A 17,528-nucleotide genomic window follows, 5' to 3' on the forward strand; every position below is an offset into this window, starting at 1 on the left:
TAGGGACCTGTTCTTTAGGGCATTTTCCTTCTCAATTATATCACCTTTTTAATTCACTTTTTTTCTTTTGCTTATATTATCTGTTAAACAATTTTAGGCAAGTTCATTTGGCCCTTAAACAGCATGGGTGTGAACTGCTTCAATCCACTTATTGCAGATTTTTTTCAACTAAACATGGATAAAATACCCCAGTATTTAAGGGGCATGAAACTTGCATATATAGAGGTCCTGCTTTCCATATACATGGGTTCTTCAGGGTTGACTGTCTACTTGAGTATGTGCAGATTTTGGTATATGCAGATGTCCTAGAACCATTCCCCCAGTAAACTGAGGAACAACTGTATATTTAATTTTTTGGTCTTCAAATCATCTTATACTCTTTCTCCATCTTTCATCCTTTCCTAGGTATATTTCTATTTCTAGAATAGTTTTTTCTCTGTCTCATTTCCCCTAAGACCTTTATTCTTAACAACTATTCAAAAAATCCTACTTTCCCCTGGAAATGTCTCTTAGAAAAATAGTAACACTGGTTTCCACCTTGTCCTGTTTGTCTACCTTATGGGCAGTCTTGAAATCCATGATTTGGATTCCCCCATTTTTCAAAATCTTACTGAAATGCAGATTTCCTTTAAATTAAAGCTAATATGAAAATGACTTAGTGTTACAAATCTGCATATAGTTATTTGCTTATTTTAATATGGTTTTATCTTCCATTTTAGAAAATGAAATGAATATTTGTATATACATATATATTATACATCTGCACATTTATGCATTTGATTTTTTAAAATTTTATCTGACCTTTACTGAAAATAAGCAGTTTCTTAATCTTTCTCTATCAAGGATCTAACATTGTTTCATATTCTTTTCTTTAACAGGTCATTGCTTTAGTGATGGATATATTTACAGATGTGGACATTTTCAAAGAAATAGTTGAGGCATCAACTCGAGGAGTATCTGTTTACATTCTGCTTGATGAGTCCAATTTTAATCATTTTCTAAATATGACTGAGAAACAAGGTTGTTCAGTTCAGCGTCTCAGGGTAAGAATTCTGTGTTTTTTCCTCAAGTAATTTGTGTGTCATTTTCAACTCAGTCAAATGTAAGGCATATTAAGGTAGATGAATATAAAAGTTAAAAAGAAAAAAAAGTATACATATTTAAGGTTAAGGAATGACTGATCACAGAAAGGTCTCTGTACTTTTTAGAATGTGACTGAAAGCACATCTTCATGAGAGTGTGTGTTTGTTTGTTTATTTGTTTTTGAGAAGGAGTCTTGCTCTGCCTCCCAGACTGGAGTGCAGTGGTGCAATCTTAGCTCACTGCTACCTCCACCTCCTGGGTCAAGCAATTCTCCTGCCTCAGCCTCTCGAGTAGCTGGAATTACAGGTGCCCACCACCGTGCCCGGCTAATTTTTTTTTGTATTTTTAGTAGAGATGGGGTTTCACCATCTTGGCCAGGCTGGTCTTGAACTCCTGACCCTTGTGATCCACCCACCTCGGCCTCTCAAAGTGCTGGGATTACAGGCATGAGTGCCGTGCCCGGCCTTCATGAGGGTTTTATATTGTGCTTTTACTGATTAATATTTAATACATCAATTTTGCATGCACGGCTTTGAAACCAGTGACTCACAAGCGTCTATGGTTCAGCATGTATTGCTTATCAGAATCATTTTGTGTAGTATTTTCTATTACTTTTGACTTTTTAAAAGAAAGGTTAATTTTTATTTTAGTTAATTTATGATCAAGGCATTATAACCCAAAAAGGTTTTTTATACTCAGAGCCTGAGTGATTTTTGATGCCATTCTGTGTAAATGTAAAGTGAAGTCTCCTCTTTAAGCTGTGTTGAAACGTATATTTTAAATGATTATTTTCCTTAAGGATTTAATATTTGGGAGTTTTTAAAAAATTACCTGAAGTAATTTTTTTTATATTAAGATTATATCATGGGTTTTAGTTTTCAAAATATTCTTTTCCTACCCATAATGTCTGCTTTTTATTTATATATAATTCTAGAATATTCGAGTGCGAACAGTAAAAGGCCAAGATTATCTTTCAAAAACGGGGGCAAAATTCCATGGAAAAATGGAACAGAAATTTTTGTTAGTTGACTGCCAGAAAGTGATGTACGGTTCTTACAGGTAAGATCATTGTGTTTAACTTCAGTGTTATCAATCATTTAGATGATTTATTAGTTTCAAATTTTAACATAATCAGTTAAACTCTTTCTTAAAAGTTAAAAAAAAAAAAGAGAGAACACTTACATGGGAGATTAGAGACCTAGGTTTGAGTTATGAATCTGCCACGAAGGTGCATTAAGATCTTAGGCAAATCATATAACTTCCTTGAGCTTCAGATTCTTCATCTAGAAAATGAAGACATTGACCAATATCTAAGGTTCCCTACACCTCTATGGTACTACAAGTGGTTTTGCTCCTTATGGAAACATTACATAGTATGAATTTAGTTATAATTGTTTGTGAAAGCATAAGTTAGTTACCACTTTAAATAATCTGGTAAATGGATTTTTCTTATTTTGTATTCTTAAGAATCTGATCAAAGCAGAACTGGCAGCCCAGTGTAGGTGAGGCTGGCTCCAGAGTGTAAGCCTGCCCTAATATTATTTTGTAAATAAATCCCCTGGCTTCAGTCCTGAATCAGATACAGAGTGAGGCTACACAAACAGGCAGATAAAAGCACCAGCAAATACCCATGAACTGCCAGGTCACTGAGGCAGGGTAGATTCATTATTAAAGACTGAGGGAAGAATCCAGAAGAGCTATGGATGTGAACACGACTGTGTAAGGCGAAACCTTTGTCTCCTGTCTTAGCAACAGAAAGCGCATGAGAAGGAAGTATCACATTGAGATGAGTTACTTTATATGGTTGCACTTTAGTTTCCTCTGCTATAAAATGAGGGGAATCATAGAACTGGCCTCATGATATTGTTGTGAGGATTAAATGAGTTCATGCATCCCAAACCCCTAATGTTAACTATTATTTTAGGACTTGATTTGCTACTTTCTGCTAACCCTCTCTTTAAGCTCGGGACCTTTTTAAAAAAAAAATGTTGTTTGGAGTTCCAAATGAAAACATATTAAGAGAGAAAATACAACTAGTGCTTGAAATTAGTGAGTCCTTTTAAAGACTCATTGTATGTGAATATATTTGTCCAGACCCACTTGGTTTTAGAGAGGTTTTAATTGAACTTTTAATTAAAATTGAGAGTTCACTTGAGTTATAGAATGATTGTTATTTAAGCTCATCACAATTAATAGTTTCTGTGGTTATTATTTAAGTTTTAAGATTGTCTTTGACAGTAAATTTACCTCAACTTTGTTTTGCTGCCACTAGATATTAGTAGTTCCTAGTGTTGCAATGAGTGTAGCTGAGCTACTTTTGATTAATTTAGGGGAAAATCAAACAACAGCAATGACAAAAAAATTATATATCTGTATCTCTCTGTCTATATCAGAAGCCAGAGGCAGAATTTAAGTTACTATTTATGATAGTAACTATGGGATTCCTAGGACCATGGATTATAAAAATTCATCACAACTCTTAACTAACACCCTCTGTGTTATCTCAAGTTCGTTTTAAATACATTTCTTTAAATAATTCATAGTTGTCAATCATTGTCCTTTTTATTTTTTTGACATTATCATGGACCTTTCCTATTGCTAACAGTATTCGAACAGGATGTGGTAGACTAGTTATGAACTAGTTATGAACTAGCTTGTTTACAAGTGAATTTCCTTTTGGTTTAAAAACTGCCTTTGTCCCTCATATTCTAGTATTGCTATTGTTTTCCTCATAGGCGAGTTGAAAATGCCTTCTTCTTTAATTCAGTATTCTTTGCCATGGGATATCATTGGATTCTAAATTGCTCCCGTTCCTGGAGAGGCCCAGAATCTCTATTTTCCACAATTACACATTGTGTGGCAGCTCACTCACATGGTGATGACTTTATCAGAAAAGCATGAGGAGTTTTTCCATAACATGATACTAACATTGATGAATGTTTGATAAACCATTGTCTATAAATCAGACTGAGAGATAATTTTATAGGCTTTTTCATTTTTAATCTCATGAGCTCGATAAAAAAGTTACTTTCAAAAGACAAGTTGGCTGATGTTGGCACCTCTCAGGTTCCATTTTTAACCACACATAAAAATCATCACAGTTGAGGTCCATGCTGCAACTATTTACACTCAATGGACTTATTTAAGCTGCCAGCCAGGAACTCGGAATTTTTAAGTCAACTTCATGACCAATGTCTGACAGTGTGTGTTTAGTGGAGCTGGGAGTAGTTAGTTTTTTATCCATCAAAATATTTGTACACTTTTTTAAAAAGCCAAATATTACTAAAATATATGCAGTATAAAACAGTGATTTTTGTTTTCCATCTCTAGCCAACTCGATGCAGTTGCTCAATTCTTTTAGTTGGTTCTTCCGATATTTATTTCATCCCTTAAATAACATGATTATGCTATTCTTGTTTGATTTACCAATTTCATATATTATCTTGACTTTTTATTTTTGGAGAATTGTATTTCCTACCTACTATTCCTTCTTGTCTGCATTATAGTGTTATCACAATTTTTGGTTAAATGAGAAGTCCAGGTCTACATTATTGAAACTTTGTCAAAATGGATCACTGATGAGCCATAGAGTGATATATGTTTCTTTTTTCAAAACCAAGTTAATAATGGCCATTTTGTTTTTATTCATTGTCTTTGTTTTCTATTTATCTATTGCTACTTTTTTCTCCAGTTGACCACACAGATTTTGCAACACATGAATGACTTCCCCAAATGCTCAGTTACAACCAACCATCTATGACATCCCATCTGAACTAGCAGGTCCTTAAATTGGAAGCACACCTGGGGGCCTGATATTTTTCATATTTCTAAGTGATTTGATCCATGATTTCTTAAATCCCATATTTCATCATTTTGTTTCTAAGTCTCCATTTTTCTCCCAAAATTGCTCAAGGACTTTTAAGTTTAAAAAATTTATAATTCTAGGTCATTTATGGCTTAACTTGGGATGGAACTCTAAGTTGAACCATTTTTCCTCCGAATTGATAAGGTATTGCCCCATAATCAAAGTTGCTGCTGAGAAGTTTCAACAATTTTTATTAGTCACATTTTTTTCATGCAGTCATTTTTTCTTTCTGGAACCTGTCAGGATTTCCCTTTTTTCCCTATTCGTTTGTTTTTCTTTTTTCGAGTTTCTTGAGGTATAAAGTTAGGTTGTAGCGTGATATCTTTTAGCTTTTAAAAAAATGTTTTATGGATAGAAATATGTGTACATATGGTATAGGTCATATTTTTCATATTTTATCATATGCATAGACTAGGTAATGGTTAAGTCAGAGGAGATCTTTTCACTTTTTTAATATATGTATTTACAGCTATAAACTTCCCTCTTAAGAGTGCTTTTGCTACATCTCATAAATTTTGATATCTTGTGTTTTTATATTCATTTGTCTTAAGATATTTTCTAATTTCCTTTGTGACTTCTTCTTTGACTCATTGGCTATTCAAAGTTGTGTTGTTTACTTTCCACATATCTGTGAATTTTCCAATTTTCCTTGTACCGTTGATTTCTAGTTGTTTTCTGTTGCAATCAGGATAAGATACTTTGTGTGATTTAAATCTTTAATTTGTTGAGGTTTGTTTTGCCCAACCTGTGGTCTATCTTGGAGAATGTACCATGTGTACTTGAGAAGAACGTATATTTTCTGCTTTTGTCAGGTGTTCTCTATGTGTCTGTCAGGTGCTGTTGGTCTGTACTCTTGTTCAAGTTGTCTGTGTTCCTTTTCATCTTCTGTCTCATTGCATTCATTATTGAAAGTGGAGAATTGAAGTCTCCTACTAATACTGTGTTGCTGTCTGTCCCCTTCAATTCTGTTAAAGTTTGCTTTGTATATTTAGGAGCTCTGAGGTTTGCTGCACAAATACTTATAATTGCTATATCTTCTTGGTGAATTGACCCCTTTTTCGTCATATAATATTCTTCTTTATCTCTTGTAAGTTTTTTATTTTAATTTAAAGCCTGTTTTTCCTGATATTTTTATAGCAACTCCTGCTCTCTCTTTTGGTTACCAATTGCATGGCATATCTTTTTTTATCCTCTTACTTTTAGCTTATGTGTGTCCTTAGATCAAAAGTGAGTCTCTTAAAGATTGCATATATTTGGATACTGTTCTTTTTAATCCATTCAGTCAATTAAAGTCTTTCAATGAGGTAATTTAATTCATTTACCTTTTAACTAATTACTAATGGAGAAGGACTTACTATTGTCATTTTTTTTCCGTATGTCTTTTAGCTTCTTTGTTCTTCTTTCCCTCTTTTACTGAAGTTTTTTGTGTTTTGTTGTTGTTGTTTTTGCACATATACGCATTGATTATCATCTCATTTCCTTTTGCGTATATTCTAAAAATATTATCACTGGAATTACACAAAACTTTTTTTTTTTTTGAGACGGAGTTTCACTTTCATTGCCTAAGCTGGAGTGCACTGGTGTGATCTCGGCTCACTGCAACCTCTGCCTCCCAGGTTCAAGCTATTCTCTTGCCTCAGCCTCCTGAGTAGCTGGGATTACAGGTGTGCACCACCGCGCTTGGCTAATTTTTTGTATTATTAGTAGAAACTGGGTTTCACCATGTTAGCTAGCTGGTCTTGAATTCTTGATCTCGGGTGATCCGCCCATAGCATTTTATTTTAAACTGATAACTTCAATCACATATGAAAACTCCACTCCTTTGTAGCTCTGCTCCTCACTTTACATAACTGTTGCAACAAATTACATATTTATATATTGTATAGCAATGAACACAGATTTAAAGTTACTTTTCATATTTTTCACATTTAAATTCTACGAACCACATCTGCAACAGTAGAAGTCACTTCGTTTGTTTACATATTTACGTTTACTGGAGAACATTATATTTTTATAAGGCTTTGTGTTGCTCTCTACCATCCTTTTATTTCAACTTAAAAGATTCACTTTAGCATTTTGTGTACAGTAGATCTAATAGTGAACTCTCAGATTTCATTTATCTGGGACAGTCTTAATTTCTCCTTCCTTTTGAAGGACAGTTTTGCTGGATTTTTGGTGTTTTCAGTGTTTTTCTTATAGCTCTTTGATTATATTTTCCTGCTTCTTTGTAGCCTGCAAACTTTCTGCTGAGAAAGTCGCTGATAGTCTAATGGCAGCTCCCTTGTAAGTGACAAATCACCTTTCTTTTGATGCTTTCAAGACTTTCTCTTTGTCTTTGACTTTAAACAGGTCTGATTATAATGTGTCTTGGTATAAATTCTTTTTGAATTTATCCCAGTTTGAGTTCTTTAAAATTTGTAGGTCAATTTTTTTTTTTCCTCAGACTTGGGAAGTTTCTGTCCACTATTTCTTCAAATAAGTTATCCACTTCTTTGCCTCTCTTCTTTCTGAGCTTCTCATAATGCATGCATTGATAAGCTTGGTAGTTCTATAAATTTTTTAGTATATCTTTGCTTTTCTTCATTCCTTTTTTTTCATTTTGCTCCTCTGACTCAATTATATCCATGACCTGTCTTCAAGTTTATTCATTATTTCTTCTGCCTGATCAAGTCTGCTGTTGAATCCTTCTAATGAAATATTCAGTTATTTTATTTTTCAGTTCCAGAATTTCCTTTTAGTTCTATTTTATAGTTTATCTTTGTTGATATTCCATTGGTATATCATTTTCCTGATTTTGTTTACTTGTCTGTGTGTGTGTGTTGTTGATGTTTTTGTTAGTTTTTGTTTGTTTTTAGCTCATTGAGCATTTATATAATAGTTATTTTAAATATTTTATCAGACAGCTCATAGATCTGTGATTCTTTGGAGTCAGTTTCTGGAGTGTTATTTTATTTCTTATGATTGGGCTGAGTTTCCCTGCTTCTTCATATGCCTTGTAATGTTTTACTAGTATTCAGGCATTTTAAAAATAATCAATCACCTCTCCCAGTCTTTATGAACTGTCTTTGTTCGGGGGAAGAACTTTATCATTCGGCCCAGACGCAGATTCTAGGACCTTTCAGATCTTTTCTGACCTCTTGTTCCCTTGGTGTCTCCCCATGGAACTGCAGGTTTAACATGCTGCTTACCTCTATTTTCAATGATTTCTAAACTCTGGTTCCAATCCTACCAGCACTCAGGCAAGATAGAAGCCAGTCTCTTGGGCTGCACTGAAGACAAGCCAGAATTATGATCCATAGTCTACTCTTCTGTTTCCATCCTGAGGGAGGACCCCCAATCTGGGGGCTGGGAGAAAAGTTTCCCTCTGTTTGCTTCATGCTATACCATATGGGGGAGGAATAGGAATGAGCATGCCAAACATCACAGGTTTTCCAACCTGTTTGACTGGAATACAATGTTCTGGGTGCTCTGTCTTTGCAATTAGTCTCTAGCGTTTCACAGAGGTGTTCTGTTTCACATATTGCTGTTAACTTAGTGTCTCTCTGGGGTAAGTAGAGCCTGTAACTTTCTAATCTGCCACTTTACTGACCTTGTGTTTGTGTTTTGGGAAGTATTTTTATTTGTGGTTTGTGTCTGTTTCTTCTAGGTGCCATTTTCCAGTTTGTTTTGATCTCTGATTGCATCTAAGCGCTTAAGCTTCATAAGCTGTCTTTGAAACTTGCTTTATTCATCTGTTAATCTTTGCTATGTGTTTATATTTAAGAACGAGGGATTGTAAAGCTGATTAGAAACTGAGTGGGGAAATGCTTATCAACATTTGAGTTTACAGCTGAATGATAGACTGGGGTCCTGGCAACTTTACAGGAGGATCCCTAACTATCAATATAAACATCACTTATCTGGGGTTTTTCAATGTTTCCAGAGAATAATCTCTTTCTCCAAAAGATTGTCAAAGGAGATGGAATTTGGAACGAAGTCAGAATATGATCCTAACTGAAGATACTCTAGAAGCAGAATGGGGAAGAGAGCTGAGGGTCTGAAAAGCCTCATTCTTAGCTCACCTTTATCCCAGTCATGAGTTGTTTAAAGTTTCTGAGTTCAGACTTTCTCTGGATTGGTTTCTGCTGAAGTAAACCTTAGGATTTCTGAAAGGCATAACAAGGAGTGCTTCTTGGGAAAGGAAAGAGTAGGAAACCTGGAGGCCCAACTGCTCCGTATGGGACTTTCAGTCAATCTTCCTGTTTCTCTGTTTTCATGACCTTTCTAACCCACCATTTTTATTACCTTTTGATCCAATGTTGAATTCATAGATTCTGCTGGGCCCACCTGGCTTATTCTCATTGGTGCTCACCTCATGCAAACTTCCTTTAAGTCAGCCACCACTTCTCCATCAGATTTCTCTATTCTAAACTTGTATTAAATACTTTCACTTGCTACTTCCCTTTTCCCTTTGCTATCTTTTTAGTAGTGTGTAGGGAAGAAAAAGAAATAAACATGCATGATAATCCGGATTTAATGTAAACCTTTTAAGTTTTCCACCAACATAAACATCTTTACCTTTTAGTCTTATTTGATTTTGAAACTAATAATTCATTTATATTGTCATTTGTTTATTTACAACTAATGTTTTTAAGTGTTTACAATATGCCAAGCACCACTCTTAGCACCTAGGAATACAGTCCTAAATAAGGTATACAAGATTGTTGAGCTAAATTTTATTTTAGTGGGGCATTGGAGATAGATGATTAACAAAGGGAGAACATGCAATGAAATGTCAGATAGTGGTAATGGGGTATTGCATAAATGAAATCAGGAGAATATGATAAAGCATAATCAGATGGATACTTTGAATAGAGTGATCATAGATGTATTCTAAGAGCATGTCAGCCCAGGACTGTCAGAGAGAAGAGATGTATTGAAGAGGGAACAATAGATAAAAGATCCTGGAGTAGATATCTGGGAGATAAGCAGAAAGGCCAATATGGTAGGACCACATTAATCAAGGGAAGAGCTATCCGTAGTAGAATTGGAAAGCAAGCAGGGGAAGAATTATCTTAGGCCAGGTAAGGAGTCTAAATTCTCTTTTAAACAAAATAGAAAGTGCTGTGTGGAAGTGTGACATGACCCAATTTGTTTTATGCAAAGATCACTTCTGCTGTTCTGTTGATTGAAAAATGAGCAAATGAGGACGCTAAGAGTCAAATTAGCTGATAATGCTAAGACTAGGGTGATAGTGGGATAGGATTGATTTGTGAGAGGTTTTGCAAGCAGAGTCAACAGGACCTTTTGGTTCTGAAAAAGAGGGTATTCAAAGATGGCTGCTTGTTTCCTGTCTTGATCACCTGAAAGATGGTTGAGTCACTGACTTACATAAGTAATACTAGGGAAGAAATAGGTTGGGGAAGGAGGAGTGCTAGATGACAACTTACGAATCATACATGTTAGGTTTGCAAGGCCCACTAAAATTTTGAGTAGAGATTGAACACTGATTCCAGAGATGAGGAAGAGGTCAGCACTGACAATACAGACTTGGTAGTTAATGGCATAGAAATCACCTATGATAACAGAGGAACATAGAGATTCATTTCCAAGCCCCAAAGCATGTCTGTAGGTTTTCTTCCTGTTGCCTGAAATGTTTTTACAATATTATTTTCTGATTTACTATACCAGGGAAACTTTTCCAATTGCCACACATTCATCAATACCAGTATCTTCTCAGTTTCCTAACCTCAACACTTGGAAGTTGTTTTTATTTAATAACGTATAGATATTCTTTTGACATGACATCTTTTGGTTCTTTCTTCTTACTACTGGCTCAACATTTTCACTCATTATTCCAATTTCTACTTTGGTTGGGCTCTTTTAAGTCTATACTGCAATAGTACTACAAATAGCTGCTGGAAAAAAAATAGTTCCTCAGACAGTTCTTTCTATTATAATTTATCCAAATTTGGAAACAAATTCTATGTAATCAAACTTTCTGTTTTGTTTTCAAGATTTTCCCCACTAGTTCATCAGTCTCTTATATGGCTTCTTTGCTCCAGCTATATATAGTATGTTTTCTGTGTTCAGCTAGAACATGACCCTTACTGCATTCTTCCCTTTTCCATATTACTCCCTCCACACAAATTGTCTTCCCACATCTTTTGTGTCTGAACTGGGAATCTAGTATTTATCAAAATATTGCAAAACTTCACTTTCTTCATGGATTTCCTCATACTTGATAGTTGACTGTTCATTCCATTACTTGCTGTTTCTAATATTTTGTATTCATACCTTTAGTCAGATAGAAAATTTATTTAGTTACTTACTTTTGTACCGTTTCTTTTAAGTCAGCCCAGTGGCATAATCAATATTCCTCCTATATCATGCTTCCTGTAGGCATGCTAGATAAAATTAAGCATATCCAAATAAGAAGTTTCTTAAATTACATGCTCCTGTGTGTGATATGTAATATTTTATATATTTTAAATGTTTGCACATTCTTTTAATTATTTTTTCTGCATTTTTTGTCTCCTTTATAGAAATAAGATGCTTCAATGTGGAGAGTGTCTCTTTTTTCTTTTGTATTAATCCCCATTGTGTCATATACATTACTTGATGCATAGCATAATTTTTTTTTCAGCTCAGAGACTGTGTATTAAATCATTAGATTTTCAAAAATGAGGTTTAAAATTTGATATGAAGTTTAAAGATAGCTGTTACCTCTAAACTCTAGGAAAGAAATTGGAGCTTCCATAAAGTACTATAAAGTCATATAAACATTAATTTCCTAAAAATTGTATTTTATATTAAAAGATCTTGATTGCCATTTTGACTGGCATGGTTTCTGAGGCCTACATTTACTAATACTGTGTACAGCGAGTACAGTGAAGTCTGCTCTTTAATGATTGAGGCAGCTGGCCACAAATCCTGTTTACAGCTCTTGGCATCCTAAATTACACTTATTAAGTAAACCACACAGAGATAGCAGTCTGAAAACTTATAGACTCTTAAAATAAATGCATTAGCACAGCTGTATCTTACATTATATCATGTTAGAGCTATAAGGCATTGTAGCTATTATGCTGTCCATATCCTTACGTTGGACACGAGGAAAGTGAAGCCCAAGCTCATGTGTCTACAATTCAGCAGAAGCCAGGCCTCTCGACTTTTTCTCCAACACTGGCTTTACTGCATTCTGCCAAGATGGTATATATGAAATATAATATCAGTTTTTATGCCACAAAGTTTTGTATACTTGCAAAATACACAGCAAGTTTTTCTTTATTTTTTTTAATGTTCTATTTTATTTATTTATTTCTTTAGTGTTTGGGGAACAGTTGGCTTTTGGTTACATGAATAAGTTCTTTAGTGGTGATTTCTGAGATTTTGGTGCACCCATCACCCAAGCAGTGTACACTGTACCCAATGTGTAATCTGTTACCCCTCACCCCTCTCCTACCCTCTCCTTCTAGTCATTATATCATTCTTATGACTTTGCATCTTCATATCTTAACTCTCACTGATAAGTGAGAACATACAATATTTGGTTTTCCATTCCTGAGTTACTTCACTTAGAATAATGGTCTCCAATTCCATCCAGGTTGCTGCAAATGCCATTATTTTGTTCCTTTTTATAGTTGAGTAGTATTCCATGGTATATATATACCACATTTTCTTTATTCACTTGTTGGTTGATGAGCATTTAGGCTGGTTCCATATTTTTGCTGCTGCAAATTGTGCTGCTATAAACATGCATGTGCAAGTGTTTTTGATAAAACAACTTCTTTTTCTCTGGGTAGATACCCAATAGTGGGATTTCTGGGTTGAATGGTAGTTCTACTTTTAGTTCTTCAAGGAATCTTTGTACTGTTTTCCATAGTGGTTTTACTAGTTTACATTTCCACCAGGAGTGTAAAAATGTTCTCTTTTCACCACATGCATGCCAGTGTCTATTAGTTTTTGATTTTTTAATTATGGCCATTCTTGCAGGTGTAAAGTGGTACCTCATTGTGGGTTTAATTTGCATTTCCCAGATAATTAGTGATGTTGAGCATTTTCTTTTGTATTTTTGTTGGTCATTTGTATTTTCTATTGAGAATTGTCTGTTCATGTCTTTGTCCCACTTTTGGTGGGATTATTTGTTTTTTTTCTAGCTAATTTGAGTTCCTTGTGGATTCTGAATATTAGTCCTTTGTTGGATGCATAGTTCACAAATAGTTTCTCCCACTCTGTGGGTTTTCTCTTTACTCTGATGATTATTTTGCTGTGTAGAAGCTTTTTTGTTTAATGAGGTTACATCTATTTTTCTCTGTTTTTGTTGCATTTGTTTTGGGGTTCTTGGTCATGAACTCTTCGCATAAACCAATGTGTAGAAGAGTTTTTATCATGTTATCTTCTAGAATTGTTATGGTTTCAGGTCTTAGATTTAAGGTTTTGATCCATCTTGAGTCGATTTTTGCTTAAGGTGAGAAATGAGGATCCAGTTTCATTCTTCTACATGTGACTTGCCAATTATTCCAGTACCATTTGTTGAATAGGGTGTCCTTTCCATACTTTATGTTTTTATTTGCTTTGTTGAAGATCAGTTGGCTGTAGGTATTTGACTTTATTTCTGGGTTCTCTATTCTATTCCATTGGTGTATGTGCCTATTCTTACACCAGTACCATGCTGTTTTGATAACCATAGCCTCGTGGTATAGTTTGAAGTCAGGTAATTTAATGCCTCTAGATTTCTTCTTTTTGCTTGGTTTTGCTTTGGCTATGCAGGCTGTTTTTTGGTTCCATATGAATTTTAGGATTGTTTCTTCTTATGTGAAAAATGATGATGGTATTTTGATAGGAATTGCATTGAATCTACAGATTGCTTTTGAAAATGCACAGCAAGTTTTTCTTTGGACTTCTGGGAAGTAGTGAATTCAAAGCCATAATTTGAGTTGCATTGATATTTAAAATGTGAATATGAGGATGGGAAGACATGTAGTGCATGTAATGATGGTAAATATTCTAAATAATGGTAGCCAAAGAAAAGTACAAAAACATATTTCAGTCATTAAGTTTTACTTTTTCTAGTAGAACTATATGTTATTATCAATCTTTTAACTTAAATGATTAAAATTTTTCCATTTTTTTCCCCAGCTATATGTGGTCATTTGAGAAAGCTCACCTCAGCATGGTTCAGATAATTACAGGACAACTTGTTGAGTCCTTTGATGAAGAATTTAGAACTCTCTATGCCAGATCCTGTGTCCCCAGTTCATTTGCTCAGGAAGAATCAGCAAGGGTGAAGCATGGCAAAGCCCTCTGGGAAAATGGCACTTACCAGCATTCGATTTCTTCATTAGCATCTGTTTCCAGCCAAAGAAACCTTTTTGGTAGACAAGACAAGATTCATAAACTAGATTCTAGTTACTTCAAAAACAGAGGGATATATACTTTAAATGAACATGACAAATATAACATAAGAAGTCACGGATACAAACCTCATTTTGTTCCAAACTTTAATGGTCCAAACGCAATACGTCAGTTCCAACCCAGTCAGATAAATGAAAATTGGAAAAGACATAGTTATGCTGGGGAACAGCCGGAAACAGTGCCATACCTCCTGCTTAATAGAGCTCTGAATAGAACCAATAATCCACCTGGTAATTGGAAAAAGCCATCTGATAGTCTCAGTGTGGCGTCCTCATCACGGGAAGGCTATGCAAGCCACCACAACGCACCCGCCCAGAGTTTTGCCAATCGGCTTGCACAGAGAAAAACAACAAATCTTGCAGACAGGAATTCAAATGTTCGGAGGTCTTTTAATGGAACAGATAACCATATCCGCTTTTTGCAACAACGAATGCCAACTCTTGAACATACCACAAAGTCATTCCTACGTAACTGGAGAATTGAATCCTACTTAAATGATCATTCAGAAGCTATACCAGACTCAAATGGATCAGCTTTAGGTGACCGATTTGAGGGCTATGATAATCCTGAGAATTTGAAGGCCAATGCCCTTTATACTCATTCTCGGCTTCGTTCCTCTTTAGTATTTAAACCCACTTTACCTGAGCAAAAGGAAGTTAACAGTTGTACAACTGGCTCCTCAAATTCAACTATCATTGGTTCTCAGGGAAGTGAGACACCTAAAGAGGTCCCAGACACCCCTACAAATGTACAGCATTTGACAGACAAACCCTTGCCAGAATCAGTCCCCAAGCTCCCATTGCAGTCAGAGGCACCAAAAATGCACACCTTGCAGGTTCCTGAAAACCACTCAGTAGCCTTAAACCAAACTACAAATGGCCATACTGAATCAAATAACTATATATATACAACCTTGTGTGTAAATAAGCAGACAGAAAATCTAAAGAATCAACAGACTGAGAATCTACTTAAAAGGCGAAGTTTCCCATTATTTGACAACTCAAGAGCCAACTTAGATCCTGGAAATAGTAAGCATTATGTATATAGTACACTTACCAGGAATCGAGTTAGACAACCAGAAAAGCCCAAAGAAGATTTGCTGAAAAGTTCTAAAAGCATGCACAACGTGACTCATAACTTGGAGGAGGATGAGGAGGAAGTCACCAAGGAAAACCCTCCAAGTAGCACTACTACCAAGTCAATTTCCATTGCTGCTTTACTTGATGTGAATAAAGAAGAATCCAACAAAGAACTCACTTCAAAGAAGGAAGTTAAGGGTTCCCCAAGTTTTTTGAAGAAGGGGTCTCAGAAGTTAAGGTCATTACTTAGCCTTACCCCAGATAAGAAAGAAAATCTATCCAAAAATAAAGCACCTGCCTTTTATAGATTGTGTAGTAGCTCTGACACATTAGTTTCTGAGGGTGAAGAAAATCAAAAACCAAAGAAATCAGACACAAAAGTTGATTCATCTCCTAGAAGAAAACATTCTTCCTCATCGAATTCTCAATGCAGCATCCACAAGAGTAAGGAAGATGTAACAATTAGTCCATCTCAAGAGATAAATGCTCCATCAGATGAAAATAAAAGAACACCTTCTCCAGGTCCATTTGAAAGCAAGTTGTTGGAAAGAGCAGGAGATGCCTCTGCCCCAAGATTTAACACTGAACAGATCCAATACCGAGACTCAAGGGAGATTAATGCAGTTGTTACTCCTGAAAGAAGACCAACTTCTTCTCCAAGGCCAACGTCCAATGAGCTTCTACGATCTCATTCAACTGATAGGCGTGTTTACAGTCGTTTTGAGCCGTTTTGTAAGATTGAGAGCTCTATTCAGCCAACAAGCAACATGCCAAATACCAGTATAAATCGCCCAGAAATAAAATCTGCGACTGTGAGCAACAGTTATGGCAGGTCTAGTCCAATGCTTAATTACAACACTGGTGTTTATCGCTCGTATCAACCCAATGAGAACAAGTTTCGAGGATTTATGCAAAAGTTTGGAAACTTTATACACAAAAATAAATAGCTATTGAAATGCAAAATGAATGAGGCTATAAATATTTGTCCAAAGAAAATTGTGGACAGTCTTTGTAACATGCCAATAGATTTTCCTAAGGACAGAATTATGGGTATGATATCTATGTTTACCAGTGTCCTTGTATAAAGTTATTTTTCTGTGTGATAAAGTTAGGGTCTGCTGTAGATAGAATTTCTCTGTAAACACATGATTTGTAAGTGGTAATGGTAAAAATAACAGGTGTATTTAAATCATTTTCTTTAGACTGAAGATTTTAAGTCTTACTTAGAAACTTTCGTGGATGATGTATGGTGTATGGATTTTAACCATTTCCTTTTAAAAAGGTCATACTACCCTCAGTAACCCTTTATAATATGTCTTTATAATATTTTCATATCTTCAAAAATATAAGCAAATGGGACAAAGCCTTTTTCTAAGATTAACTTTAAATTCTACAGGATAACTTGTTATATTTTATTGATATTAATTTTTCTCTGTTGCATTGTACAGCTGTTTGGGCAACAGCAGTACCTTTTAAACTTTTTTTTTTTTTTTTTTTTTTTGCCTGAAGTGTTTGCAAAGTATCAGCCTCATGTAGTATAATGACATTCGTAGGAATTTATTTTCCTAAGCCTTTGAAAACGGTCTGGGATGTGCTTCTCTCTACACTGGACCCAGGGAGCTGTCCCCCTCTTACCCATAGGCTGCTGATTTTTTATAGTCATTCCTTACTTCACATTTAGAACAAACCAGTAGGAATTTAGAAAATCTGAATGGATTCCCCCTCCTTTTTCTTTTGTGTAAAAGCTTTTAGAAATGTAAATTTCTGCCTAAATTTTTGTCAGATTGGCATGACAATGCGAAGGGGTCCTTCTTGCGAAAATTCTTGCTCCTTTTTTTTTCTCTTTTGAGATGGAGTCTTGCTCTGTCTCCCAGGCTACAGTGCAGTGGCATGATCTTGGCTCACTGCAACCTCTGCCTCCCCAGTTCAAACAATTCTCCTGCCTCAGCCTCCTGAGTAGCTGGGATTACAGGTGCACACCACCACACCTGGCTAATTTTTGTATTTTCAGTAGAGATAGGTTTTCACTATGTTGGCCAGGCTAGTCTTGAACTCCTGACCTCATGATCTGCCCGCCTCGGCCTCCCAAAGTGCTGGGATTACAG

The 17,528-nt window shown here is 35.4% G+C and overlaps 1 protein-coding gene across 1 annotated transcript in view; it reads left to right on the top strand.

Moving 5' to 3' along the window:
* FAM83B (family with sequence similarity 83 member B) overlaps nucleotides 1–17,263 on the top strand; it is a 71,955-nt gene extending 54,692 nt beyond the window's left edge. Inside the window, exons 2-4 of the mRNA XM_025383635.1 lie at nucleotides 879–1,043; nucleotides 2,018–2,142; nucleotides 14,069–17,263. Of these exons, the coding sequence (XP_025239420.1) occupies nucleotides 879–1,043; nucleotides 2,018–2,142; nucleotides 14,069–16,370 (2,592 nt within the window). The 3' untranslated portion in view covers nucleotides 16,371–17,263. The remainder of the gene's footprint in view (nucleotides 1–878; nucleotides 1,044–2,017; nucleotides 2,143–14,068) is intronic.
* Nucleotides 17,264–17,528: the final 265 nt, after the last annotated feature.

This window comes from Theropithecus gelada, chromosome 4 (assembly GCF_003255815.1).
Source record: "Theropithecus gelada isolate Dixy chromosome 4, Tgel_1.0, whole genome shotgun sequence".
NCBI lineage: Eukaryota > Metazoa > Chordata > Mammalia > Primates > Cercopithecidae > Theropithecus > Theropithecus gelada.